This window comes from Symphalangus syndactylus, chromosome 13, assembly GCF_028878055.3.
Source record: "Symphalangus syndactylus isolate Jambi chromosome 13, NHGRI_mSymSyn1-v2.1_pri, whole genome shotgun sequence".
In the NCBI taxonomy this organism is placed as follows: domain Eukaryota; kingdom Metazoa; phylum Chordata; class Mammalia; order Primates; family Hylobatidae; genus Symphalangus; species Symphalangus syndactylus.
The window spans coordinates 42,062,585-42,090,340 of NC_072435.2; the positions used below are offsets into that span (position 1 = coordinate 42,062,585).

Consider the following 27,756-nt stretch of genomic DNA (forward strand, 5'->3'; position numbering starts at 1 on the left):
GTTCAATCTTGATAGGTTGTATGTGCCTGAGAAATTATACATTTTTACTAGGTTTTCCAATTTGTTGGCTTATGGTTGATTGTAATAGACTCTAATGATTCTTCGTATTTCTGTGATATCACTTGTCATGTCTCCTGTTTCATTTCTGATTTCATTTATTTGAGTTTTTCTTTTTTCTTACTTTGTTTAGCTAAACATTTGTTAGTTTTACTTTTTAAGAACAAAACTCTTTGTTTTATTGATCTTTTGTATTTTATTTTTACTTTCAATTTCATTTATTTTTGCTCTGATCTTCATTAGTTCATTTTTTCTACTAATTTTGAGTTTGGTTTGCTTTTGCTTTTCTAGTTCCTTGAGGTACATCATTAGATTGTTTATTTGAAATATTTCTACTTTTTTCGATGTAGGTGTTTATTGCTATAAACTTCCTTCTTAATACTGCTGTTGCTGTATCCCATAGCTTTTGATACATTGTGTTTATACTTTCATTTGATTCAAGAAATTTTAAATGTACTTCCTAATTTTTTATTAGTCCATTGGTTGTTCAAGAGCATGTTGTTAATTTTCATGTATTTGTACAGTTTTGAAAGTTATTTCTGTTATTGATTTCTAGCTTTATTTCCTTGCCATCAGAAAGTATACTTGATATGATATCAGTACTTTTAAATTTGTTGAGACTTGCTTTGTAGCCCAATGTGTGGTCTCTCCAGGAGATTTTTCCATGTGCTAATGAAAAAAATGTGTATTCTGCAGCTGTTGCACAAACTGTTCTGTCAATGTCTGTTAAGTCTATTTGGTCTAAAGTGAAATTTAAATACAATGTATCTTTGTTGACTTCCTGTCTAGATGATCTCTCCAGTATTGAGACTGGGTTATGGAAGTCCACAACTATTATTGTATGGAAGTCTATCTCTCCCTTTAGATCTAATAATAATTGTTTTCTGTATCTAGGTGCTCCAGTGTTGGGTGCATATATATTTACTATTGTTATATGCTCTGGCTGAATTTATCCCTTGTCTGTTTTATTTTTATCTGATATAAACATAGCTACTCCTATTTGCTTTTGGTTTCCAGTTGGGTAGAATGTCTTTTTCCATCCCTTCACTTTCAGTCTATATGTTTCTTGATAGGTAAAGTGAGTTTCTTATGGGAAGCACATAGTTGGGTCATTTAAAAAATCCATTCAGCCAGCCTATATTTTTTAAATGGGGGATTTAATCTATTTACATTCAAAGTTATTATAGGTAAGAACCTTCTTCTGTCATTTTATTCATTGTTTGCTAGTTGTTTTGTATATCTTTTATTCCTCTCTTCCTCTCTTATTGTTTATGATTGTGGTTTTGGTAGTTTTCTATAGTAATAAGGTTTGATTCTTTTCTCTTAAGTGTATCTGCTTTGCCAGTGGATTTTATACTTTTGCATGTTGTCATGATGGTAATCATCCTCTTTTCACTTCCAGATGCAGGACTCCCTTGAGCATTTCTTGTAAGACAAAAAACTCAATATTGTCAGGATGTCAGTTCTTCCCAACTAAATCTATAGATTCAGTGAAATCACAATGAAAATATCAGAAAGGTTTTGGGGTTTTTTTTACCATTTAAATTTTTATTAGAGAAAGATATTATTTGCATCCACAATTTCTTAAAGTCCTTTATAAATGAGTGTATTCCATAAGAAATACACTAAAATCATTACTTACGTTTCATAGAGGGAAAAAACTATGAGAACCCTATTAACCCAAACTATATCAATATTATGCTTATTTCTTAAGTATTTACATGTTCAAATACGCTTGGTGGATAGTGATCATTCATCCCTACAGTGGTAAATTTCAGCATAATATTAAGTGACTGAGAGAGACTAAAGCAGTCTCATGTAGATTAGATAAACAGATACTTATTCTGTTATACCTAAGCTTACTTATAAAGCAACATAAAATGAGTATTGGATAACAATGAAAACAAATGTAAACAAACAGAATTAAATGTTAATCCCTTCCCTGAAAAACAACAGATAAAAGTGCTTCTTGTTTTATTGAATACAAAACATGATCTATTGTAATAAAAAGGTAAGACATTGATTTTACAAAATTATATTTCCAAATACATATAAAAAATCTTGAACAGTTAATTCAGATTTTATTGATCTAAAATGTGCAAAATATCTGATAATACTTAAGTTTATTAAATTCATTGTACCTAGGCTGATATCATCCCATACGAAAAAATGCTCAGTATCTTGTTAGGATTCAAAATAGTGTTTAATTATCTGAGCTTAAGATTTATTGAACCACTATCCAAATAATAACAAAAGTCCATATTGTAAAAGAAAAAGTAAAACTAAAAATTTTCTGATTATTAATTGACTTGAAATTCATTCCCATCAAAACATAAAACTATAGCCAATATCCATTTGAAAAGTGAAGAAAAATTGGAAGTCCCTATGATAAATACACCAATTCCAAACAAAAAATTAAAATCAAATTTTGCTATTACAAAACACACATGATCTTTTAAGTTATTCAGGTTTAATAGATTTACTAAGGATAGAGTTCATAGAGCATGTATTTGATACTTCTGTTTAGACTCAGGTATTTGCAAAGTACCCTGAGAGAAGGTTGAGAAGATAAAATAAACATAAAATTGTGACACTTCTCTCCACACCACAACAAAGGTGCTTGCATTTAAAAATTCAATTTGTAACTCTAGAAGAAAAAGAGGAGAAACAATTTACAACTCCAAAATATTTTCCAGAAAAATGACAAAACTGGTCACTACCTAGAAATGTTACTAGTGAATCGAAGTGCAAGTAATGACAGCATTAACATCAAATGTATTTGAAGACTCAAAGTTTTAAATGTTTTCAATGACAAACAACTAGTTGATTTTTCTAAGGTGGTGGGTGTGAAATAAAGATAATACAAATCTAATTTTTCCAGGAACTATAGCACCGCCCTGTCCCCATGAAATTAAATTATAATTTCACTGTTAAACAAATATAAAACTCTTTTGAATAACAGTGAAATATAAGTATGAATTTAGATACACACCAACCCTATATGATGGACTTATTCACACATAGTATTTTTGATAACAACCTAATTAGATACTGTCTTTCATTGCTTACTATAATTCTGAGAAACCACTTTTAACAATATACATTTACACTACCACTTAACTAAATGGGGACATATAAATACATAAATTTTTAAAGAAAAAAATTCAAGTTATTTAGAGGAGAAATAAAACCAATTATTTACTTTTTTGAAACTGCATTTAGATAAAAAGGTATATGGTTTATGATACTTTTCACAATGTAATACATTTATATTCCAATTTTCTCATAAGTGAAAGATTGTAAAGCAAAATATTTTGTTCCTTGAAAATAACCTCTCTCTTCTCCTAACCCTGGTAAGAACAATGAATGTTCTCTTAATTTCAAGACTGTTGTTGTTGTCATCCATGTCAATTGTCTTTTTCATGAAGTATAATATTTTGAGAGAGAGAGAGAGAGAGTTGTAAAAATTAAAGAGAAAACCTGCTTTTGGAATGCAACAATTCTAAATCATTTCACTAAGAAGCACGCTTTGATATGCTGGTCTGAATTTTTAATACAAAACCTAAACAGTACTTATTTCTGAAGTAGAATTTTCTCCAGTTTTAATAACTTCATACATAGCAAGACTAAGTACATCAACCTGTGCTTTCGAGATTTTGGTAGGTGTTCTAATAATGTATTATTTTAGATATGGCTCATTGTCAAGATTGGGTGGACAGAGATTTCACGAATTGGTTACAGAAAGCTAACTCAACTCTTAATGACTGAATAATTGTTTGCATTTTGCTTGAGCCAAAAAAGATGTTTAAGCCATGTACCACTACATTCCCTGCTTAACATTCCTAAGTTTCTTTATTCTTCATACTTTTCTAATGAACATATAGCTTTCCTGAGTAAGATTATAAGAAAGTTAACCTTTCTTCCAAAAGTATAAAGACAAATAAAATGTCAACTCACAATACCTATTTTTTGCATAGCATTAAAGGTGCAGAGATATTGCCTGCTCCTCTTCATTATAATTGGCCCACCTCTTAAAAAGACTGCAACAGGCTGGGTGCAGTGGCTCACGCCTGTAATCCCAGCACTTTGGGAGGTGGAGGCGGGCAGATCACGAGGTCAGGAGATCGAGACCATCCTGGCTAACACGGTGAAACCCCGTCTCTACTAAAAAATACAAAAAATTGGCCGGGCGCGGTGGCAGGCGCCTGTAGTCCCAGCTACTCGGGAGGCTGAGGCAGGAGAATGGCGTGAACCCGGGAGGCAGAGCTTGCAGGGAGCCGAGATGGCACCACTGCCCTCCAGCCTGGGCAACAGAGACTCCGTCTCAAAAAAAAAAAAAAAAAAAGACTGCAACAGATGATTCAATTGTCTAAAATACTTCGAAGTACAGAAATTAAATGCTTTAGCCCATAAACATGTCCCTCATCTACTGTGTTGCTAAGGAACATATGAGCAAAATCTATCATGCACATTTCAGCAGTCTCTTGGCAACCAGTGGGAAGATGGTAGAAAACTTTTTCCAGTTGGGAAAGTACATTTCCATTTAAATGTTCCTGTGACTGCTTTTCTACCCATTGTCTTGCTCCAGATTTTCAACTTTCAATGAAGTCTGACAGTGATGCTTTTTTGTATACATTTTCCTGTGACAAGCATACATCTTGGACAAGCTTTTGCCTACTGAAACCTCTATTTTCCCATTCACTGTGGAACTTAATACATGAAAGTTGTTATTGCACTCTAGTACTTCTGTGTCTGACAGTTGTCCTTTGGACAAAAACTTTTCTGCCAAATTTCTGTCATTCAGTTTTGTGGTGATTGGCTGAGATGAACCTTCCTAAACAAACAGTAATGAACTTGCGTAAAAGTTAAGCTGGTTCTGGTTTTCAAACCACTGCAGAATTTTCTGTCTTCTGAATAATGGCAGCAACAGCGTCTTTTCTTAAGCAGTACCCATTATGAAAAAATCCGGAGACTCCATCCTTTATAGCTTCTTCTGTTAAGCTTCTTCCATAATGTTGGTTAGTGTCTCACAGCTATGGGAATGAACGAGATAAACCCTCAGGCCAAGCACCAAGAACCCAATCTCTTCCATTAATGGGTCCTTGCTGACCTGTTGCTGAATCTTCTCAGATGAGGCAAAAAGGATCATAGCTTTTTTGCCCTATCTTTACATCCTTTATACAGGGCTTATTAAGTTTATGGGTCACATCTTCCAGTTTTAGGTATAAATCGTTTGGGGCAGTGGGAGATGGCCAGATGCCATAATATTTTGGCAAATATTTTCGTAGCTCTAGAAGAACACCCTCGGTACAGTCAGCAGCATAAACCGTATTATAGAATTCCAGCTCTCTTGGGCCCCTTGGAGGTGGTTGTAACTGTTTCAAAACTGTGCCATCTGGATGTTGCAGTATACCCATTTTGTCCTTCCCATACATGTGCCCGGCCACCTGATGCGAGATGGGCACACAGCCGTTGAGGAAGCGGGGTCTGCCGCCTGCCGGCTGCGGGGTGCCCTCAGGGGTGGCCTCGATCGCCGGTGGGGTCCGCATTTCTGGGCGACCCGGCGCCTCGACCCGGAGCGGGGATAGTGGCTCTCTTGCCATAACGGACAACAGAAGCGGTAGGGTCAGCGAGAGCAGGAAAAAAAAATAGAGGGAGGGAGGGAGGGGGCGCCGGAGAACCCAGGGGTCGCTCAGGCTCGGGGGCGAGGAGGCCCGGGGGTTCCCGCGGCTGGTGCCCGCTGAGGTGAGGGGAGGGGGCCCATGACGCCGCGGGGCCGCGGGCCTGGTAGACAGAACCCAGCCGAGGAGCAGCAGCAGCAGCGGCGGCGCCCCGCGCTCCCTGGGGCCCTCCAGAAAGTTTTTTAATGGATATCAGCAATCTAATTCTAAAATTTATATGGAGAGACAAAAGACTCAGAATAACCAACACAATATTGAAGGAGTAGAACATAGTCGGAGGACTGACAATATCGAAGTTTAAGACTTACTGTGAAGCTACAGTAACCAAGATGTTGTGGTATTGGTAAAAGAAAAGACAAATAAGTCAATGGAACAGAATATTAAAAGCCCAAAAAATAGATCCCAATAAATATAGGCAACTTATCTTTGATAAAGGTGCAAAGGCAATACAATGGTCCCAAATAAAAAAATATAATGTATTTGGAGATCAGAATCAAGGCCAGAGTAACCGAGTGTAGCAAGGGAGGGAGATCAGCTAGAGAAGAGATTAGAGAAGTCAACAGGGTTTAGTGATGCAACATCCCTTAGGCTATGAAAAGAGATCAATGTTTGTAGCAAGATTTTATTTTGAGACACTGACTGAGGTTTCTCTCATTCTCCTACCACCTCACACAGTCAGGTGCCTTCATCACCCTCAGGAAAAAAAAAAAAAAAATATATATATATATATGTATATATATGTCTTATATGCACAGCCCTCTAGGAGAAGAGATTGTTCAAGGAGCACAGATATTAGAATTTTTGCCTTTGAGTTCCAAAACACAGCCTTTAAAGTCATAGTAGAAATAACGATCTTGAAAGACAACATTCTTTAACAGCCAGACTTTCTGAGAGAGTAAGTAATAATAGCCCCGCATATTTAGCATTCATTGTGTGCCAGGCACAGTTCTGAGTCCCTTATATTGAGACCTCAGGAAAACCCTGATGTAGGTAATGCTGTTGTCTCCATTATATGGTTGAGGGAACCGAGGCACAGAGAGAGGAATTAACTTGCTCAAGTCACACAGCAGAGCCAGGACTTGAGCCCAAGCAGTCTGGCTCCAGATCCTATGCTTCTGAAGGTAAGGGAAGAGAGTCACAGAGGGAACGCACTGGGAGGGGGAGAAACAGGGGTGGGATGTTGGTGGAAAAAGGAACTAAAAATTTCTGAGAGCCTGCCAGAGTGGAAGCTGCACCCCTTTCCCTTTGTTCTGAGCTGAGGACTCCAGTCTTGGGAGGACATTCCCGGGACAGATGAAGGGATTTACCCTTATGGTTGCTTCTCGCTGAATCAGTCTCAGTCTTGCTCCTTAAACCCATTCTTAATCCTGTTCCCTCTCCTGCTCAAACACCTCCCAGGGCTCCCTACTCCCCACAGGACAAACTTTTTACTTGGGCTCTGGGAGAAGCCACTAAGGGCCTAGGTACCCTGTGCTCGGCCAGAGAGGCCGTCAGGGTTTTGGGTTCGGAGACACCACACTGCCTCCACCCACTCACCTCCCTTTCTCAGATCCCACCAGTCCCCAGGAGCCCCATGCTGGCTGTCAACGAGGCTCAAGCGGAAGTGTCAGCATAGTTTTATTCCTGGGTCTCTACAAAGGTGGGTGGGTGGGTCGGACAGTCACTGTGAGTTCGCACCCAGGGGCTCCACCCGCAGCCAAAGTCCACCCTCTGCGCGCAATATCAGCTCCGGCTTCCTGCGGGGTTCAGTGTGGGTCGGCAGGACGCGGAAGCGCAGCAGCGTGAGCGCCAGGACCACCTTCATCTCAGCCATGGCGAACGCCTGCCCGATGCAGTTTCTGGGGGCGAAAGTGAGGGAATCTGACTGTGCCCATGACCCCCATCCCGGCCCCATCATGCTTAGAACCTGGCCTGGGACCCCGACTCGCACCCAGATCGGCTTGAGGGGCAGAAAGAGGGGCTAAGTGTCCATAGGACTCCCATGTGTGCTTGCATGTCCCCCAAACCTGGCCCAGGCTCCTACCCCCAGTTGAGATCAACAGATGAAGGAGGGGACTCTGTGCACACCGCAGACCCCTCTAGGACCTTCCCAACCTCATCCTGTGAACAGTTGCCCATGAACTCCTGAGGAAGGGAGGGAAGGAGAGCTGGAACCATCGACCATCTGTAACTTCCCCCTTTTTGGACCCCTGCACCCATCATGCCATCTCTGCCTCAGGCACAGGCCACCCTTACCTGGGCCCTGCCGAGAAGGGAATAAAAGCCAGAGGTGACCTCTCCTTGATGTTCTCTTGGTCGAAACGGAAAGGGTCGTAGACCTGCAGATGAGACCAAGAAGGCTTGCTGGGTGGGGTCTCCCAGTTGTCTCCAAGACCACCATCCTTGGAGAGACATTTTGGCAGATGTGTCTCCATTGAGGGGAGGTGATGTTGGATTTTTTCCTGGCCAAAACCCTGTCACCTCCTCTAGGAAACTTGGAATGGACTCCAAAAAGGGTGGGGTGAGGGAGGCAGTACCTCAGGGTCTGGCCACACAGTTGGGTTGTAATGGATCCCGATAATACTGATGAGGCAGACAATGCCTGTGGGAGAGAAGAGGGCAGTCAGGACAAGGCCCCCCTGCCTGAGAGACCCTTCTTGCTACCCAGGAGGCTCCTCCCTCTGAGGCTGTGAGCACCTTTGGGGATGACCCGGCCTTCTGGGAGCACAATGTCCTGGGTGCAACATCGGGAGATGACAGGGACTGGCGGATGCAACCGCAGGCTCTCCTTAATGCACATGGTCAGGAAGGGCAGCTGGGCCAAGTCATCCCTAAGAAAACACCCCAGACTCAATCATTATCAAGGGAACAAAGACACAATTCTCCAGCTTCTCTGTTTCCAAGTGAGACTTTTTCTCCCTATCACAAAATAAATTCCACATGGATGAAATACTGGAGAATTTAAAAAGCAGAAAAAAAGTAGAAAAGCAGAGAATTAGAAAAGTACCAGAAAAAAAAATGGTGCCGATTTTTTAAAGATTATTCTGAGGAAAACACAACACTCTGAAGCCAGCTATTAAAAAGGTTAACATATTGGCATAAAAGTAAATATCCTTTATGGCAAGGAAGCAAACACAAAATGCAAGTGAATAAGAAACAAAATACCCAGATCCAGTGTTTTGCTCTTATTCATCACTGTATTAGAGATAGTAGCAAATGCAATTAGACAAGGGAAAAAAAAAGAGAGGAATGCAATTTGAAATGTGGTGGTGGCAGATGGTGATTTTATACTTAGAAAAACAGAACACTTCACTGGAAAAAATTTAAAAACATTTAAGACCCAGTAAGGGAGCTGAATTGTTTGCTTAATCTTTCTTCTTTTTCTGTGGCTGTTTAAAATTTTAATACATTGTACACTTAAGTGGCTCTATAAAACATCCTCTACCCCTATGGCCCAAAGTCACCTGCTTCTTCTCCTCACAGGTTGCCTAAGCTATTATTATTTTTATGTATCTTTCTAAAGCTAATTTTTAGTATCTTAAAAATATGAGTACATCATATACTATACACATATTCCATATCTTTTCTCATTTAACAGTATGTCAGCCTTTTCTTGTGTAGCTCCTGGGACTTGTATCAAAATAGGGTTATCCCTACTCTGAAGCTATAAAATAATTCTCCCATGGTTTCTTCTAGAGCTTTTAACAGCCTTTAAAACAAAGGTATATACTTGAGTAATCTAAACATTGTCTCATTATAAGGCATGGCAACCAGATTGAGTTGATTTTTTTCCAGGAAAATAACAAGCATCTGGAAAAAGATAAAAGATAAGATATTAATAATAATGATAATAATATAAAATATCTGAATTAAATTTTAACAAGAGACATAAAGTCTCTGTATTTCAAATGAATTTATACATTTCCCTCTATCTGAATAAAAGATACATTTCACCATAGCAACAAAATATGTAAGGATTGATTTAACAAAACATGCATATGATATCTAAGCAAATATTTTAAGCTCTATTAAAAGCTTAAATATTATTTGAATACATTAATAACCATTTTACTATGTGTCAATATTATGATGTTACCTGCTTTCACACATATCAATCATATATTCACGTCAAACAAGAGAATATATTCAGTGCAAATGATAATCTATCTAATTTTTATGAACCTGATGAACTTACTCTAAACTTTTTTGGGAAGAAAAAAATCATGAAGGGCTAGGTCAATCTGAAAATAAAATATTAGAGAAGAGGAAGTCGGCTTAGGCAAAGAATGCATGACTTAGACCTCAAAAGCAAATGCAACAAAAACAAAAATAAAGAAATCGGTCCTAATTAAACTAAAAAGCTTCTGCACAACAAAAGAAACAATCAGCAGAGTAAACAGGCAACCCACATAGTGGAAGAAAATATTTGCAAATTATGCATCTGACAAGGGACTAGTATCAAGAATCTACAAGGAACTCAAACAAATCAGCAAGCAAAAAACCAAATAACCCCATCAAAAAGTAGGCAAAGACATGAATAGGCATTTCTCAAAAGAAAATGTACAAACAGTGAACAAACATATTTAAAAATGCTCATCACTAATCATCAGGGAAATACAAATTAAAACCACAATGAGATACCCCCTACTTCTGCAAGAATAACCATAATTAAAAAGTCAAAAAACAATAGATTTTGGTGTGGATATGGTGAAAAGGGAACACTTTTACATTGCTGCCGCAAATGTAAATTAGTACAACCCCTGTGGAAAGCAGTAAGGAGATTCCTTAGAGAACTAAACGTAGATCTACTATTCCATCTAACAATCTCACTACCAGGTATCTATCCAAAGGAAAAGAAGTCATTATATGAAAAAGACACATGCACATGCATGCTTATAGTAGCACAATTCACAATTGCAGGGATATGGAACCAATCTAAGTGCCCACTGACAAAAGAGTGGATAAAGAAAATGTGGCATATATACACATAGAATACTACTCAGCCATTAAAAGGAATGAAATAATGTCTTTTGCAACAACTTGGATGGAGCTGGAGACCATCATTCTAAGTGAAGTAACTCAAGAATAAAAAACCAAATATCAGGCCGAGGCAGGTGGATCACAAGGTCAGGAGATCAAGACCATCCTGACCCTCCTTTCACCTGGCTAACACAGTGAAACCCCATCTCTACTAAAAAATACAAAAAATTAGCCAGGCGTGGTGGCGGGTGCCTGTAGTCCCAGCTACTTGGGAGGCTGAGGCAGGAGAATGGGGTGAACTCGGGAGGTGGAGCTTGCAGTGAGCTGAGATCATGCCACTGCACTCCAGCCTGGGCGACAGAGCAAGACTCTGTCTCAAAAAAAAAAAAAATCATATAGTCTCACTTATAAGTGGAAGCTATGCTATGAGGATGCAAAAATATACAGAGTGATATAATGGACTTTGGGGACTCAGGGAGGGAGGTTGGGAGGGAGGCAAGGGATAAAAGGTTACATATTGGGTGCAGTGTACACTGCTTAGGAGACAGGTGCACTCACCCATGTAACCAAAAACCAGCTGTACCCCACCCCCAAATTATTGAAATAAAAACAGAAGAGAAAGTCACTCTATCAGATATTAAGACCTATTACTGAGTTACAGTAATAAATGTAGCATGGCAAAGCTGCAAGAACAGAAGAACAGACCGAGTTCCGAATAAGGAACTCGGAGACAGATATGTGAATAAGTGAAAACCCACATCTGGTAAAGGAAGCCCCACAAAACCCTGGGAAATGGATGGATAGTGCAGCTACAAAAGAAAATGTGGAAAAAATTGGCTTCATATCAACTAACCAAAAGTGTCCCCAAGAAGTCAAAAGGCAACAAAAGACAGAAAAAAAGATTTATTTGAATACATTGTCTCATAAGTAAATATGGGAAAATAACCCAAAGGAAAACAGCAATGTAAGATGATCTCTTCCATAAAAAGAAAAAAAAATGGCAAGAGATGTTCTATCCCACTCTTATTTAAGGAAACGTTCACTAAAAGAAGAAACATGCAGACTGACAAAAATTTAGTGTGGCGAGTCCTCAAAGATCTAGGGGCAGAAATACCATTTGACTCAGAAATCCCATTACTGGGTATAGATCCAAATGAATATAAATCATTCTGTTATAAAGATACATGCATGCATATATTCATTGCAGCACTATTCAGAATAGTGAAGACATGGAATCAACCCAAATGCCCATCAATGATAATCCAGATAAAGAAAATGTGGTTCATATACACCATGGAATACTATGCAGCCATAAAAATGAACAAGATCATGTCCTTTGCAGGAACATGGATGGTGCTGGAAGCCGTTATTCTCAGCAAACTAATGCAGGAACAGAAAACCAAGCACCACATGTCCTCACTTACAAATGGGAGCTGAACAAAGAAAACGCATGGACACATGGTGGGGAACAACACACTCTGAGGCCTGTCACAGGGAGGGGTTGGGGAAGTGAGAGCATCAGGAAGAATAGCTAATGGATGCTGGGCTTAATACCAAGGCTATGGGTTGATAGGTGCAGCAAACCACCATGGCACACGTTTACCTATGTAATCAACCTGCATAGCTCGAAACTTAAAATAAAAGTTGAAAAAAAAAATAATAATGTAATACTCTTGGCGAAGTTATGGGAAAGCTGCCATCAAACTCAGCTAATAGGAATAGATTTTTTATTATTATTAAAATTGTAGAGTAAAACGGCCTTTGATTCTGCAATTGCACTTTTGGGAATTTGTCCTGCAGAGATATTCACACAAATAAGCAATGGTCACTATACACACATGCTGACTGCAACAGGTTTAATTTAGCAAAAGTCTGAAACAAGCTAAATATACATTGACGGAAAGAGGTTTAGATAAACATCCACACAACAGAACACTAGTACCATAGAATACAATGCAACTACAAAAAAGGAGGCAATAGGTCACTAGCTGTGTCACACAATGCAGGCTGGAAGCTAAATCAGTACAGAGATTCTGGAAGGCAAATTGGCCATATCTACAATAATTGGAAAGACACACAAGTGCTTTCAACAAAGGTGTGAAACAAATAAAATATGGAATGTTATGCCATACTAAAAAAAAAATACAGCTGTTGTTTAAAAAAAAAAACACTGTTGAGTGGCAAAAATAAGCCACAAAATGCATATATGTAAATAGCAAAGGGCAAAATACATAGTGTATATATACATACGAAATATATATTTCTATGTATAAGGAAATATATACATTTCATTGACTCCTAATTATTAAATTAAATAAACATATTAATAACATATTATTATTTAATAATTAGGAATATATATAGTATAGTGTGTATGTATATACTACTCTATATATAGAGTATATATATACATAGTATATATAAGTATATAGTATATATATGGAAATATATATTTCTATGTATATAAATATATACATTTCATTGACTCCTGATTATTAAATTAAATAAATATATTAATAAATTTAATATGTATTAAAATATATAAATATGTATATATTTCATTGACTCCTATTTATATCAATAAAATACATAGCATATATATGGAAATAGATGATAGAGATAGATCGATGGACAGATAGATAGATAGACAAGAAGGATGAATAGATAAGATAAAGGATGGGTGGACGGATGGATGGATGGATGGATGGATAGATGGATGGATGAATGGATGGACAGATGTATAGATAGATGATTGATTGATTGATTGATAGATAAGCAGACAGTTAGATGACAAATTGATGTCTCAGGAGACCCCTTTAGGGAAAGGGAGGATATTAGGTGGGGTCAAGGGAATGTCAAGGTTAAACTCTGTCTTATCTGTAATGTCTCATTGAGTCCAAGAAGAATCTGTTCTCATCATTGTTTCTGTAAGTCAACACTCATTTTCCATGTATAAATGCAAAATAGAATGGTATTCAGCCTTTAAAATGAAAAGAATCCTGTCGTTGGTGACAATATGGATGATTCTGGAGGACATTATGCTGAGTGAAATAAGCCAGGCACAAGAAGACAAATAGCAAGTGATCTCAATTATCTGTGAGAGCTAAAATAGGTAACGTAGAAATCACAGAAACAGAAGAAAATGGTGGTTGCCAGAGGAGGGAGGAAGAAGGAACAGGAAGATGTTGGTCAAAGGGTACAAGTTTCCATTAGACAGAAAGAATAAGTTTTGAGATCTATTATATGCATGGTGACTACAGTTAATAATAATATATTATGTTTTCCAAAACGGCTAAAAGAGAAAATTTCAAATGTTCTCACTGCTAAAATAATAAGTATATGAGGTAAAGGATATGACCATCAGGTTGATTTAATCATTCTGCATTGTGTACATCATAACATCACAGTGTACCCCAAAAATATATATAATCAAACTTTGTCAATTAAAAATAAAGACAAATTGAAAAACTCATTTTCCAAAACTCATATTTTGAGAAAAACAGAAGATCTTAAAGATACATTGTTAGTGTGCAGACCTGTGTCTATTTTATGTACTCCTACTCATATAGAAAAAGAGAGTGTGTGTTCATATACAGTGGGCATCAGGGTAGCCGTTTTCTAGAGGGACACACAGAAAAGCAGTGATGATGGAAACTGCCAGAGTGAGGAGTGTGAGGCTTAAGAAGGAAGCTTATTTTTTATCAAAATTTTTGGACACTGTTTTTAACAATGTGTAATTTTGCTTGAAATCTTGGTTTTAAAAGCATAAAAATGTTTCTCCACCTTACAGGACTCTGTGCTGAGCAAAGGCTTGGGTGTAAGGGCGCTACCTTCAAAAGGCCTGTCCAGCTTAATGTCTCCTCTCCATTCCCAGCTCCTGGCCTGGCTCAGACCTCAGAATGTCCTTCCCTGGGACTTCCTTCTACAACTGGTCCTCTCCAGTATGCCCCCTACACTAGCCCTAAAAAGATTGTTCTGCTACCTGTCCCTTCCCATTACCCTTGAGTTAAAATTGAAGTTCTTGACTTTTTTCCATGTATTCCACACCCAGGCTCTGCTGCCATCTCCAGGTTCATCACCTCATCATGACTCAGTTTCTCCCTCTCTATTCATCTCTCTTGTTTCTTTCTGTCTTCCCTCTCTCTTTCTTTCTCTCTCGCTTTCCTTCTCTCTCCATTCTCTTTTTATGACCTTCTCCCTCCCCCTGCACACAAGCCACTTCTCTCTTTCCCTCTTTTCTTTCTCTTCTCTCTCTCTGTTTCTCTTGCTCTTGGTCTCTCTCTCTCTCTCCCTCCCTCTCTCCTCCCACGACCTTTGCCTAGGATCTCTTCTTGACCTAGAGCCCTACTGCATCCAAATATCTACTTATCATTATTAAGGATCTCAACTGAGGCACCTCACTTTTATTTTCATCTATTCGTGTCTTTTAGAGAAAAATTCTCACTATGTTGTCCAGGCTTATCTTGAAGTACTGGCCTCAAGTGATCCTTCTACCTCAGCCTCCTGAGTGGCTGGGATTACAGGTGCCAGCCACCATGCCCAGGTGAGACACTTTCTGTACCCCCCAGTCATGCTTCTCTTGTTCTCAACCTCATCCCTGCCCATGTGGGCTGGGAGTTTCCTGTACTGGGACTGTTCCCCAACCAGGCTGGGAGCACCTGGAAAACAGATCACAGGGCTGGATCCTTCCAAGTGTCTCCAGAGCACCGAAAGGTGCTAGATACAAAACTGGGGATAGGAATGCAGTGTGGGAGCGTTTGCTGAATGAAGACTGGATGGATGAACAATGCAGGTGTTCTGGATGGGAGTGAATGACTTTTACCCTCAGGTCTCCCTTATAAATCCCTGGACTGTACAACAGGATTGAAATTAGGATACGGAAGAGCAAACATTCAGAAAGTGAAGATGTTTGAAAAAACATGATAATTCAGTGAAAAGAGGAAGTGGAGGAGAAATTCACTTGCTGAACACATGCTAAGTAGCATCATCTGCCTTCACATGCTGTCACCAATTCTCCCAGCAGCCCAGGTCCCAAAAACCTGCAAACCATCCCCTGCTGGCCAGGCTGTGTATTAAGCCCCGCCTCTGAGATTTGCACCGATTCCCGCTAAGCGATAATGGAAGAATTGACAAAAAAAACTCCTTCCCTCCGCCCACCTGAGGAGCAGAACCAATGAGAAAAGATCAGGAACAGGCTAGCACCTGCACTCACCATTCAATCTCTATAGGCTCACGGTCCTTCAGAAGCTCTTGCACTTCTTGTCGGCACCGTTCCTGGTATTCTGGGTGCTTTGCAAGGTGGTACAGGACCCAGGAGAGACCACTGGCTGTAGTGTCATGGCCTGAGGGGCAGCCAAGCAAAACTGGGTTTCTGGGCTGCTTCAGCACCAGAGGTTGGAGAGCACCCAAACTTTGAGGCCCTCAGGAGAATGTAGGGAGGGGGAGGTTGGGCAGAATGAAGTGATCCAGGGTCCACCCACTATGTCCCTGGGATGGAGAGGCCCCTGTTCCCACTGTATTCCCACACTGAGACCCTCACCCTCAAACATGAAGGTGTCAGCTTCTGCTCTTATGTCCTCATCAGACAATTCCTTCCCATCTTCATCCTGGAGAGAAGGCAAGACAATATCCCCGCCCCAAATCACACCAGTTCTGAAGGCTCTTGAGTCAAACCTAAGACAATTTCTGAAGATCCATCCTCCTTCCAGAAACCCAAGCCCATCATGCACTCCTAGATATCTCTTGGTCACCACCATCAGAGCCCACCACCCACAGGCTTCTCCGCTGGCTTCTTTGCCTCCTATTTGGCCCTGCTGGGAAGAGTCAATGACCTATGGATATTTTCTTGTTTCTGAATAATGAGGACTTTTGGAGTAAAGCATTACTGGCAACCTGGGTTACAGCATATTTCAATGGCAATATCGCTTGGAGGTTAGAAATTACGTATTGGCGGCCGGGCGCGGTGGCTCACGCCTGTAATCCCAACACTGCGAGGCCGAGGCTGGCGGATCACGAGGTCAGGAGATCGAGACCATCCTGGCTAACACGGTGAAACCTCGTCTCTACTAAAAATACAAAAAATTAGCCGGGCGTGTTGGCAGGCGCCTGTAGTCCCAGCTACGCGGGAGACTGAGGCAGAAGAATGGCGTGAACCCCGGGGGGTGGAGCCTGCAGTGAGCCGAGATCGCGCCACTGCACTCCAGCCTGGGTGAAAGACAGAGACTCCGTCTCAAAAAAAAAAAAAAAAGAAAGAAAGAAATTACGTATTGGCTGGGCGTAATGGCTCACACCTGTAATCCCAACACTTTGGAAGGCCGAGGCAGGTGGGTCACCTGAGGTCGGGAGTTCGCAACCAGCCTGACCAACATGGAGAAACCCCGTCCCTACTAAAAAAAAAAAAAAAAAAAAATTAGCTTGGCATGATGTTGCGCGCCTGTAATCCCAGCTATTCAGGAGGCTGAGGCAGGAGAATCGCTTGAACCCGGGATGCAGAGGTTGCGGTGAGCCAAGATCATACCATTGCACTCCAGCCTGGGCAACAAGAGTGAAACTCTGTCTCAAAAAAAAGGAAGAAAGAAAGAAATGAAGTATTACTCTGAATGTATTTGCTCACATTCTAGAGTGATAAACTCAGAGAGTCCTTCTTATCTTTCCAGAAGGCATCTGGGTTATAAACCTATAAACCTACAGGCATGGCGATCTCACTGGAAAGGAGTAGTTTTTATTCCAGAACAAAGCAAACATCCTCTTTCTCTCTCTCTCTCTCTCTCTCATTCCCACTCTCGCCCTAGAAGGAAGAAGGGGCAGATGTGCTAGCTATCCTATATAAGCCCCAAGATGTATACTGTGGAGCCCCTCTCTGCAGTGCATTCTGGTGTATTTACAGGTAAAAACATTGTGTTACCCTAGAAGGAATATGGGAATGGAGAGCCAGCTCTACAGTCCTACTCTGGTTGCTGCTATTGCTGTGAATGATGAATAGGCTGCTGTGATCCAGGGGTTTGGTGCATCTGTCATCATAGATACAGACATAGACATATAGATATGCATGTGTCAGCCTAACTTGCTAACATGTAAGTAGAGTAAAATCTCAGGCTCCTCACTGTTTCAAACTTAGCAGTCCCCTGCCAGCCGAATTCCACAGAGTCATCTCTCAAACCTGTCTCTGACCTGTCTTTTTCAAGCATGTTCCATGGCTCCCAGTGCCCTTTGGATCAAGTCCAAGTTCTTTCATTTGACAGAGGCATAAATCTCCACTCTATTACTTGAATTCACATCCCAGAGAAGCCTACCTTGCTCAGCAGAAGCACATCAATGAAGTCTAAAGTCTTGGACTTTGCCTTGTTCTTGAGGAAATCATCAATACCCTGAGTGGGGAGGGTGCGGCGCCGCTCCTGAATGACGGCATCTGTGAAGTCGTGCACCAGGTGGCAGGCCCTGCGGAAGCGCTGCCCATCAGGAGTGAGATAATACAGGAAGTCCATGTGCAAGAGGATCTGCTGGTTTCTCTTTTCTACAAAGGCACTGAGCTCCAAGATGGCGGCAATATATTCACTGGGCTTCCTGCATGCAGGAGGTAACAACTTAACATATGCAAAGTCCCAGGAGCACCTCTCACCAGCAGCTAGAAGCTACTGCCCACCAGGAAATTGAGTATCCAGAAACAGCCAGGAGACTTGACTCTCCAAATTCTCTTCTCTGAGGCATCCCATCTCTGAGAGCTGCCTCCATGCACCCAGGTACCCAGAGCATAGCTTGGACACCATGCTTCTCTCCTGTCTCTCCCACCCAGTATCCAGCCTGGACTCTTCCTTCCAAAAACTGTTCACAAAACTCAGACCTCACTGTCTTCCAGCTCTTTCTGACCCAGCCCCCACCATAACCGACTTGCATTCAAAGTCTGCTCCATGTAGTGTCTACATGACAGGCAGACCTCCACAGAGCTCAGCTGCGACTACATCTGTCATCTGCCCAGCCCCCTTCAAAAGATTCCTGGGAACTTCCTGATAAAGTTGATGCCACTTTTCCTGATTTTCAATGTCCTGAAATCTATCCCCTGTCTACTTCCACAACCTCATGTCCACTATCTCTCTCCCCTTCCCCATCCTTCAAAGCCCAGCTATGACACACAGAAAGTGCCTTCAGAAAGGCACTTCTGGTAACCCCGGTCAGCCATCCTTTTCCAACCTTCTCCCTTGGGTTCGAGGCCCAAGTTCTCAGGTCCTAGGAAAGGACTCACTCCTGACAATTGCTTTCAAAGCTGAAGACGCATTTCTGCAGACTGTCCAAGGTCATGAGGCTGATGTGTTCAAACATGTCCAGTCTGGTGTTGCCCTCTGAGGCCAGGCGCTGCCACTTGTCCTGGCCAGAGAAAAAACAGAGCCAAAGCTGGGAACTGCCTCCTGGGAGCACCTTCCCAGACCCAAACATCAAGATGGACTCCCCGCAATCATCCTCCTGGTCCTCTGCCCTAGGTACCCATCCCCAGGAAGGACCAGCCTGGGATAGAAGCGGAAACTGTTACTATTAGGAGATAAAGACTCATGGCTAGGAGTCGAGAGACCTGCGTTCAAGTCCCAGTTCAGCTTCCTATGGTCTGTGTGCTCTTGGTCAACCTCCTGCACTCCCGTAGGTGCCATCTATCAAATCTTCAGTAACAGTTAGGACAACATGCTTTGGGGCCAGATAAACCAGGACAGAATCACTGCTCCACCACTCCTAGCTCACTTACTGTCTGGTTGAACTTTGGCAAGCTCCCTAATCTCTCTGGACCTCGGTTTCATAGTCTGCAATAGGGCAAAACCAACCAAAACCTCACGGGGTTATTAAAATTAAATTACAAAATACGTATCATGGAGTTGGCAAATGGTACTGTTTCTGGGATATGGTGAGTGCTCAGTAAATGTTGGTTTTACTCATCTCCATTGTTATAAATTCGTTTCAAAAATATCCCTATTGTGGGAGGGGAACATTACACACTGGGTCCTGTCAGGGGTTTGGGGACAAGGGGAGGGAAAGCATAAGGACAAATACCTAGTGCATGTGGGGCTTAAAACCTGGATGACGGGTTGGTGGGTGCAGCAAACCACCATGGCACATTTATACCTACGTAACAAACAGCACGTTCTGCACATGTATCCCAGAACTTAAAGCAAACGTGTGTGTATGTGTGTGTGCATATATATATACATATATGTACACACACACACCCTGTAATTGTTTGGGCCATTTCTCAGAATTGTGTTTGCAGAGAACAACATTGAGAGATAAGGCAATGACTGCTCCTGGACACATATCAGGCTTGCTTCTGCTTGCTAAAAAAGCAGATTCCCGGCCAGGCACGGTGGCTCACGCCTGTAATTCCAACACTTTGGGAGGCCAAGGCGAGTGGATCACAAGGTCAGGAGATCAAGACCATCCTGGCTAACATGGTGAAACCCTGTCTCTACTAAAAATACAAAAAATTAGACGGGCATGGTGATGGGCGCCTATAGTCCCAGCTACTCAGGAGGCTGAGGCAGGACAATGACGTGAACCCAGGAGGTGGAGCTTGCAGTGAGAGGAGATCACGCCACTGCACCCCAGCCTGAGCAACAGAGCGAGACTCCAGAAAAAAAAAAAAAAAAGAAAAGAAAGAAAGCAGATTCCCTAAGCCTAGTGCTCCTTTCCTTCCATGCAATGTACTGCATGAGCAGGCAACTACTGAAACCTCTCTGTGGCACCCCATGGGATTTGGGTGGTTTGGAGAAATTATGCAAACCAAGAACATGCTGCTTGCTATGCCATGAGTAATAAATCGCCATTTGTCTCTGACCCAGGACTTTCGTATCTCCTTGCAGAATCCATGAAGTATTAACAAAGCTAGCTTATCAGCTTGCAATTAAGAAAAACATCCTAAGCAATTCACAAAATCCCAACTCCCAATTCTTCACTTCTCCCTTTGCACTGTGATTTCCAGCAACTTCTATTAAGAGATGGAGACTGTTTTATGATCCTTTGAGTCTGTGCTGACCTAAGCCTGGTTGAACTTCGAAACATTGCAGAGAAAATGTCCAGAGACATTGCAGTCTCCTGGCAGTCTCTCAGAATCCAGCCTGTGCCATGTGAACAGCAGGGTGCCTCCTGGAGGCAGAGAAACACATGGAGAAAAGTCCAGGTGTCCTAGCTGAAGCCATCCCAGGTCAGCCTAAAGCTAGTAAAGCCCCAAACAAACATGTGACTAAACTGAGCCAGGATCAGCAAAGCTGCCCACATGACCCACAGCTGTTCATGTACCAAGAGTGATCCCATTCACATGCAGAAGAACCAGCCAACTGTCTCACACACTTGTTAAGTATCATAAACCCTTATTGCTCTAAACCAATGAGTTTTGAGGCAGTTTGTACTCAGCAATTGCTACTATGCAATCTTCATCTTTACTCTCTTGAGTTTGAAGGATTTCTGTGAGAGAAACATGGAAACTCACACCTTCTGAGACCTACTATGTGCTGGGGACATGAATCCATTACCACCTTTTAAGTAGAGATTATTATTCCCATTTTACAGATAAGGAAACAAAGGCTCAGAGAGGAAGAGCACTGGCCCCAAAGCACAACCAAAATTCCAGACCAGATATGCCTGTGATCCCTCTGCCCCAAGGCTCCAGCTGGGACCCAGAGTTCAAGGGACTCACGTGCATGATGTTCACACTCTTGTTGAAAATCTTCATATAAGGCTTCAGGATGTTGAAATGGAAGGCAGGCGTTAACATTCGACGGTGGCGGCTCCACTTGTCACCACCACTCAGCAGGAGCCCATCCCCTGGCAGGGCAACCAAGAACAGTGGTCAAGGGCAGCACCCTCCCTTATCCCTAAAGGATATCCCCAACCCCATTCATCTGAATTACTCACCCAGCCAGGGCTTCAGGAAGCCATAGAAAAGCATATCCTTGGGTGCGACAGCAGCTGACATGATTGAGGACCATCAGGCGCCATGGAGAGGGGTAAGAGAAGGACTTTGGGTATGGAGGAATGCTCCCAGCCAGGGGTGTGCACTTCCACTCTTCCCACCCAGCATAGCAGGAAGAAGGCCAAAGGTAGAGGAAGAAGGGAGGATGGTGGAGGAAGGAGAGACCAGACCAGGCTGCAGCGACAGAGTAGAGCAATAACACAGCATGCCCCAGTACACGGTGACATAGCTCCTACATGGTCCAACATGTTCTGCAACACCTGAGCATCGCTCAACACTCTACAGAATGCCTTCACAGAGACCTAGGGCACTCTGTCTACCCCCAGCACTCTCTGCTGTCTTCTGAAATGGATCTGGGACCTGGAATATTGCCCTGACCTTTGTTAACATTCCCTGACATGGCCAAAACACATATGACAAACCCTAAACGACACAACATGCTCTGCCATGGGCCTGAGATGGTCTGATATGACCTCTGCGTACCCCAATAACAGGTCCCAGATAGCATTTAAATATGATGTCACTAATGTCCTAAATATGGCCCGGGTGTAACCAAGCCTATTCCTCAGGCATAATTCAAATCTACCCTAAGATCTAACTCTACTAAGACTCAAATAATATCTCAGACAGTTCTCAAAGAGACCCTGGGTCCTACACCTTGGATAAGCACCAAACATGGCCAAGACATTTGAAGTAGAATAAAGAGACAATCTCACACTATATCTTAGACAAGAACCAAAAAGACTCTGACATGCCCCAAATGTCCTCAGCCACAGCTGAGCCCCACACATGATGACTTCTCTGTATGATCCCAGGTGGAAGCATATACCAGATACAATCAAATATAATGTAGAAAACATAGGCTATCTATGGGACCCTTGGGACAAAGGTGGGCTTTCTGATTGGAGCTGGGCTTCTGAGACTCATTGTTGACACCGTATGAAAAGGCAAAGTGACAGAGAATGGTAAAATCGAGAGAAGGAGACAGATTCCCAGTGATGTGGATTAATTGACACCTGGATCCAACTATACCTGAAGACCACTCTTCCCAGACTTACAGCACATTGATTCTCTTTATTTGCTTAGACCACATGGGTTTGAGTTTCCATCACTCACAACTGAAAGAGACTTCAGCAGCCAGAGAGAGCTGAGGACCTGCCCAGAGTCACTCAGCATCCTGAGGTTACAGCCATAGTTTCTGTGGGATGCTTCCCCTGCCCCTGCTTAGCCTGGCCTATTCAAGCACAGGGTGAGCAGAGGTAAAGAAAGGGCCCCAGACTGGGGTGGGATCTCCTACTGGAGATTCCTGGGGCCTGGAGCAGGAGAGCCATGAATAGGGTGGATGAGTGACAGGATGAGATAAAAGGAATAAACTCACCAGACTTTAACATCACATAAATAGCAGCCCAGATTCTCCACCAGCCTCAAATCTCCCTAGTGCTGTAGGCTTAGGGACAGGCAAGGCTGATGCCAGGCCTGGCAGGGGGACTTGGATACTAATGATGTCCACTGCATCACCCTTCCCCTTGCTTTAAAATCTTTTTACTCATTTTTCCAGCAACTCCTCCTCCAGGAAGCCTTCCAATATGCCCCCAGGAAAGACCTTGTTTTCCCAGTTGTCACACCCATCTCCTTCTTGCCAATTCCTGACTCCACGAAGTTTGAGATGTCTCTGTCCAGATCCATTTCCTCAAGCATGGGGCTTCCTCGAGGACAGGGCCCCAAATTGAGGTTTCTTGGGGTCCCAGTGGTGCCCAGAACACAAAGGCAGAGAGAGATGGCAGTGGAGGGAGGAGACGCTGAGATGGGGGTTCATGAATACATAAAGGAAAGAGGAACATGGCTGAGAGAGAAGCAGGAAGAGGAACCTGGGTCCTGCAGGGGCCACGCAGAAGCTTAGGGAGGGGAGAGGCTAGAAGGCCTTCGATGTTTCCCAGCCCCACCACCACAAGCTCTGCACGGGTACCTGAGGCACTGGTGACAGGCCGGATGATGTCAGGGTGGCATAAAATGACGAGGGGGAAGGTAGGACCCAGCCACAACTTAAGGCCCTGGGGATATGTGGCCACTAGCTGGGTGAGTGTCTTCATGCCCTCTTCCGTGGGAGTGACCTGAAAGCAAGGCAAAGGCAGTCAGCTCTTGTGATGGTTAATTCTAGGTGTCCTGAATTAACCATGAATTCCATGTGACTGAGCCAAGAGATGCCCAGATAAAACATGCTGGTAAAACATTATTTCTGGATGTGTCCATCGGTGTACTTCCAGAAGAGATTCTCGTTTGAATAGGTAAACTGAGGAAGGATGATCCACCTCCCCAGTGGGGGTGGGTGTCATCCAATCCTTTGATGGTGCAGATACAACAAAGAGGCAGAGGAAAGGGTAGATTTGCGCTGTCTTCTGGAGCTGGCTCATCCATCTGCTCCTGTCCTTGGACATGAGAACTCCAGGTTCTCAGGCCTTTTGGGACTCAGACTGAATTTACAACACCAGTGTCCCTGGTTTCTGGCTTGCAGATGCTATATCACGGGACTTCTTGTTCTCCATCATCACATTTTCCAATTCCCATAATAAGCTCTCTCTCGCTCATGCTCTCTCTTTCTCTCTCTCTGTCTCTCCGTCTCATGCATGCATGAGATATAAGCAGGAAGATATCCTGCCAATTCAGTTTCTAAAAACAGCCCTGAGTAATGCACCTCTCCACCAGGAGCCACAGCAAGTTCCCCTCGCAGCCTCCAGATGTGGTGCAGCCTGTGCCCTGAGCAGCGTGTGTGGATTCTGAACCGCTGCAGAGAATCTCTGCTGACCCCTGCTCCGTCTCTCTTGGGGCTGTCTCCAAGATCCAAAGATAATGGCCGGGCGTGGTGGCTCACGCCTGTAATCCCAGCACTTTGGGAGGCCATGGTGGGTGGATCACCTGAAGTCAGGTGTTCGAGACCAGCCTAACCAACACAGCGAAACCCCCGTGTCTACTAAAAACACAAAAATTAGCCAGGCATGGTGGCTCACACCTGTAGTCCCAGGTACTCAGGAGGCTGAGGCAGGAGAATCACTTGAACCTGGGAGGCGGAGGTTGCGGTGAGCTGAGATTGCACCACTGCACTCCAGCCTGGGCAACAGAGCAAGACTCTGTCTCAAAAATAAATAAAGAAATAAATAAATAATCCAAGAGTAAATACCAAAGCAGAGGGAGAAGGCAAGCTGTCTGCTCAAGAGGATGTGTTTTCTCATCTTGGAAATGGTTTCAACCTGGGGACAGCCACATGGAAAAGTCCCCATGGAAGGAGGTTTGTGGACAGCAGTGTGGCCTCAGGACACATCCCAGAGGCTGGTTCCTACATCCCTTTCACGTCCTGGCCGGTCCGTACCGGCTGCTGTTCCTCCCACTCTGGGGACATTCCATTCTCAGCAGCCCCCAGGCGTAGAGGAGTGACTCTAAACTGTCTACAGTAAGCACCTCCTGCAGGCCAGGCTCTCTGCTGGTGTGTCCTAGTCACCCTCCACTGCACCCATGGACACACCCATCAATCTTGCCATTTACAAGTGAACAGACCAAGGCCACATCCCCCAAATGGGAGAGCAGGTCTAAGTAGGAGGTCAAAGTCTGCGGAGTCAAGGACAGCTTCTGAAAAGAGAAGAGAGTGGCCAACTTTTATTCAGGCAGGTAACAAGGCCGACTGGGACATGTTAGTGAGGAAGAGCAAGATAGGAGGAAGGTGCGTCCAGAAAAGGAGGCAGCGGGAGACTGCCCACACTTCTCTTCTGGCCCCGCTGTGTCCCTGCGTATGGAAAGGGGATCAGAGCTAATTCCTGTGGGAAAGCAGCAGCACAGAGATGGGCAGACACAAGCAAATGGGCCAGGCAGGGAGTAGTCCCTGGACAGTGGGTTCAGGAGGCCTCAAGTCCAGCAGTGGACAAGGTGCAAATGCTAGGAGATATTTGCTGTGTGCAGGAGCCCATCAGAGGTGCAGTAACACAGGGAAGACAGGCAGGACAAAGATCCAAGCAGGCTGGAGTGGGAGGACAGGGAGGTGAGAAAGACTTGGGATGGCACATCAGAGGAATGAGTGAGTGAGGAGAGGAATTAGTGAGTGAGGAGAGGAATGAGTGAGTGAGAAGAGGAATGAGTGAGTGAGCAGAGGAATGAGTGAGTGGGCAGAGGAATGAGTGAGTGAGGAGAGGAATGAGTGAGTGAGGAGAGGAATGAGTGAGTGAGGAGAGGAATGAGTGAGTGAGGAGAGGAGTGAGTCAGTGAGGAGAGGAATGAGTGAGTGAGCAGAGGAATGAGTGAGTGCAGAGAGGAATGAGTGAGTGGATAGAGGAATGAGTGAGTGAGCAGAGGAATGAGTGAGTGAGGAGAGGAATGATTGAGTGAGCAGAGGAATGAGTGAGTGGGTAGAGGAATGAGTGAGTGGGTAGAGGAATGAGTGAGTGAGGAGAGGAATGAGTGAGTGAGGAGATGAATGAGTGAGTGAGCAGAGGAATGAGTGAGTGAGCAGAGGAATGAGTGAGTGGATAGAGGAATGAGTGAGGAGAGAAATGAGTGAGTGAGCAGAGGAATGAGTGAGTGAGGAGAGGAATGAGTGAGTGAGCAGAGGAATGAGTGAGTGGGCAGAGGAATGAGTGAGTGAGGAGAGGAATGAGTGAGTGAGGAGAGGAATGAGTGAGTGAGCAGAGGAATGAGTGAGTGAGCAGAGGAATGAGTGAGTGAGGAGAGGAATGAGTGAGTGAGGAGAGGAATGAGTGAGTGAGCAGAGGAATGAGTGAGTGGGTAGAGGAATGAGTGAGTGGGTAGAGGAATGAGTGAGTGAGCAGAGGAAGGAGTGAGTGGGCAGAGGAATGAGTGAGTGGGGAGAGGAATGAGTGAGTGAGGAGAGGAATGAGTGAGTGGGTAGAGGAATGAGTGAGTGGGCAGAGGAATGAGTGAGTGAGCAGAGGAAGGAGTGAGTGAGGAGAGGAATGAGTGAGTGAGCAGAGGAATGAGTGAGTGAGCAGAGGAATGAGTGAGTGAGGAGAGGAGTGAGTCAGTGAGCAGAGGAATGAGTGAGGTGAGGAGAGGAATGAGTGAGTGAGCAGAGGAATGAGTGAGTGAGCAGAGGAATGAGTGAGTGAGGAGAGGAATGAGAGAGTGAGGAGAGGAATGAGTGAGTGAGGAGAGGAATGAGTGAGTGAGGAGAGGAATGAGTGAGTGGGTAGAGGAATGAGTGAGTGAGGAGAGGAATGAGTGAGTGAGTCGGTAGAGGAATGAGTGAGTGGGTAGAGGAATGAGTGAGCTGCCTCCCTCTCTTCTCTGTGTTCCCACACCCCAGCCACCCTCAAAAGCCAGCTCCCTGAGCCCCATTCCTGCCCCTCAGGAACTCCATGCATCCTGAGATCCCAGACCCGTCCTGCTGACAAACTTACCAGGCCCTGGTGTCCCCAAAACCAGTTCTGTTTTGGGGGTTGGGGAAAACACTGGAGGCGACGGCAGTTGTCATAGAAGGTGTAGGTCCAGGCCAGGACGCGGGCCAGGAGCCAGGAGCCCCCAGCCAGCAGCAGAAGCAGCCATGGGGATGCCGCCACTGGCCCGAGGCCCAGCCAGGACAGGCTCAACTGCGGCATCCTGCAGGGCAGACGGGATGGAGGGTGAGATCTGAGGCCCAGGGAAGGGCCCAGGAAGCTCCAGGGACAGTGGAGAGGTGCAAGGATGGGCAGTGCTGGAGGCAGATCAGGGAAGGCTCTGAGATGCGTAAACAAGAGCTGAGATCTAAAGTCCAGAAAGGCTGAATCAAAACCAGCAGCCAAGTGGCCTCCAGTTACACAGAAAGGGAAAGAGAGAGAGAGGCTGATTAGAATCCAAAAAGGCCCAGCCTGAATCACTGGGAGGTTGCCAGGGGTCCGGTTACCAGGAAATCACCAGTTTCCCAGGCCAGCAGCCTTGACCCACCCCAGCCTTGGGCAGTCCCCTCACCATCCCAGGCCAGGACCCTCCAGCCCTGCCACCCCCATTCTGGCACCTTCTGTCAGGAGCAGCTTGTCCCACACACCCTCCTCTCCCCCTCTGCTAGGAGGTCTTTGCCTCTGGCCCCCCGAGTTAGGGAAGGCTGTGGGAGGCTGGGCTGGGCTGGGCAAGCCA

The 27,756-nt window shown here is 43.7% G+C and overlaps 1 protein-coding gene and 1 pseudogene across 2 annotated transcripts; both read right to left on the reverse strand.

Annotated features, from left to right (window-relative positions):
- Positions 1 to 4,418: 4,418 nt before the first annotated feature.
- LOC129460932 (inositol polyphosphate multikinase-like) lies at positions 4,419 to 5,660 on the reverse strand (annotated as a pseudogene).
- Positions 5,661 to 7,338: 1,678 nt separating this feature from the next.
- CYP4F11 (cytochrome P450 family 4 subfamily F member 11) lies at positions 7,339 to 27,425 on the reverse strand. 2 transcript variants are annotated; one of them, XM_055237732.2, is made up of 12 exons: positions 27,045 to 27,425; positions 23,612 to 23,756; positions 21,588 to 21,641; positions 21,370 to 21,497; positions 18,937 to 19,058; positions 17,990 to 18,260; positions 16,237 to 16,303; positions 15,910 to 16,039; positions 8,415 to 8,548; positions 8,255 to 8,319; positions 7,974 to 8,056; positions 7,339 to 7,576 (listed from the first exon to the last, which is right to left on the reverse strand). In XM_055237732.2, exons 1-12 carry the CDS (start codon positions 27,240 to 27,242, stop codon positions 7,399 to 7,401), a joined length of 1,575 nt encoding a protein of 524 aa, XP_055093707.1. In that variant the 5' UTR covers positions 27,243 to 27,425; the 3' UTR covers positions 7,339 to 7,398. The 2 variants fall into 2 exon arrangements, with proteins under 2 accessions (XP_055093707.1, XP_055093709.1); XM_055237734.2 differs by lacking the exon at positions 23,612 to 23,756 and having other exon boundaries at positions 27,045 to 27,112.
- Positions 27,426 to 27,756: the final 331 nt, after the last annotated feature.

Coding starts and splice junctions, on each gene's coding strand:
- CYP4F11 (XM_055237732.2), bottom strand. CDS start 27,242: ATGCCGCAGTTGAGCCTGTCCTGGCTGGGCCTCGGGCCAGTGGCGGCA. Junction 16,040..16,236: donor TGACACCTTCATGTTTGAGG/GTGAGGGTCTCA, acceptor GCTGCCCCTCAG/GCCATGACACTACAGCCAGT. Junction 7,577..7,973: donor CCCTTCTCGGCAGGGCCCAG/GTAAGGGTGGCC, acceptor TTTCGCCCCCAG/AAACTGCATCGGGCAGGCGT.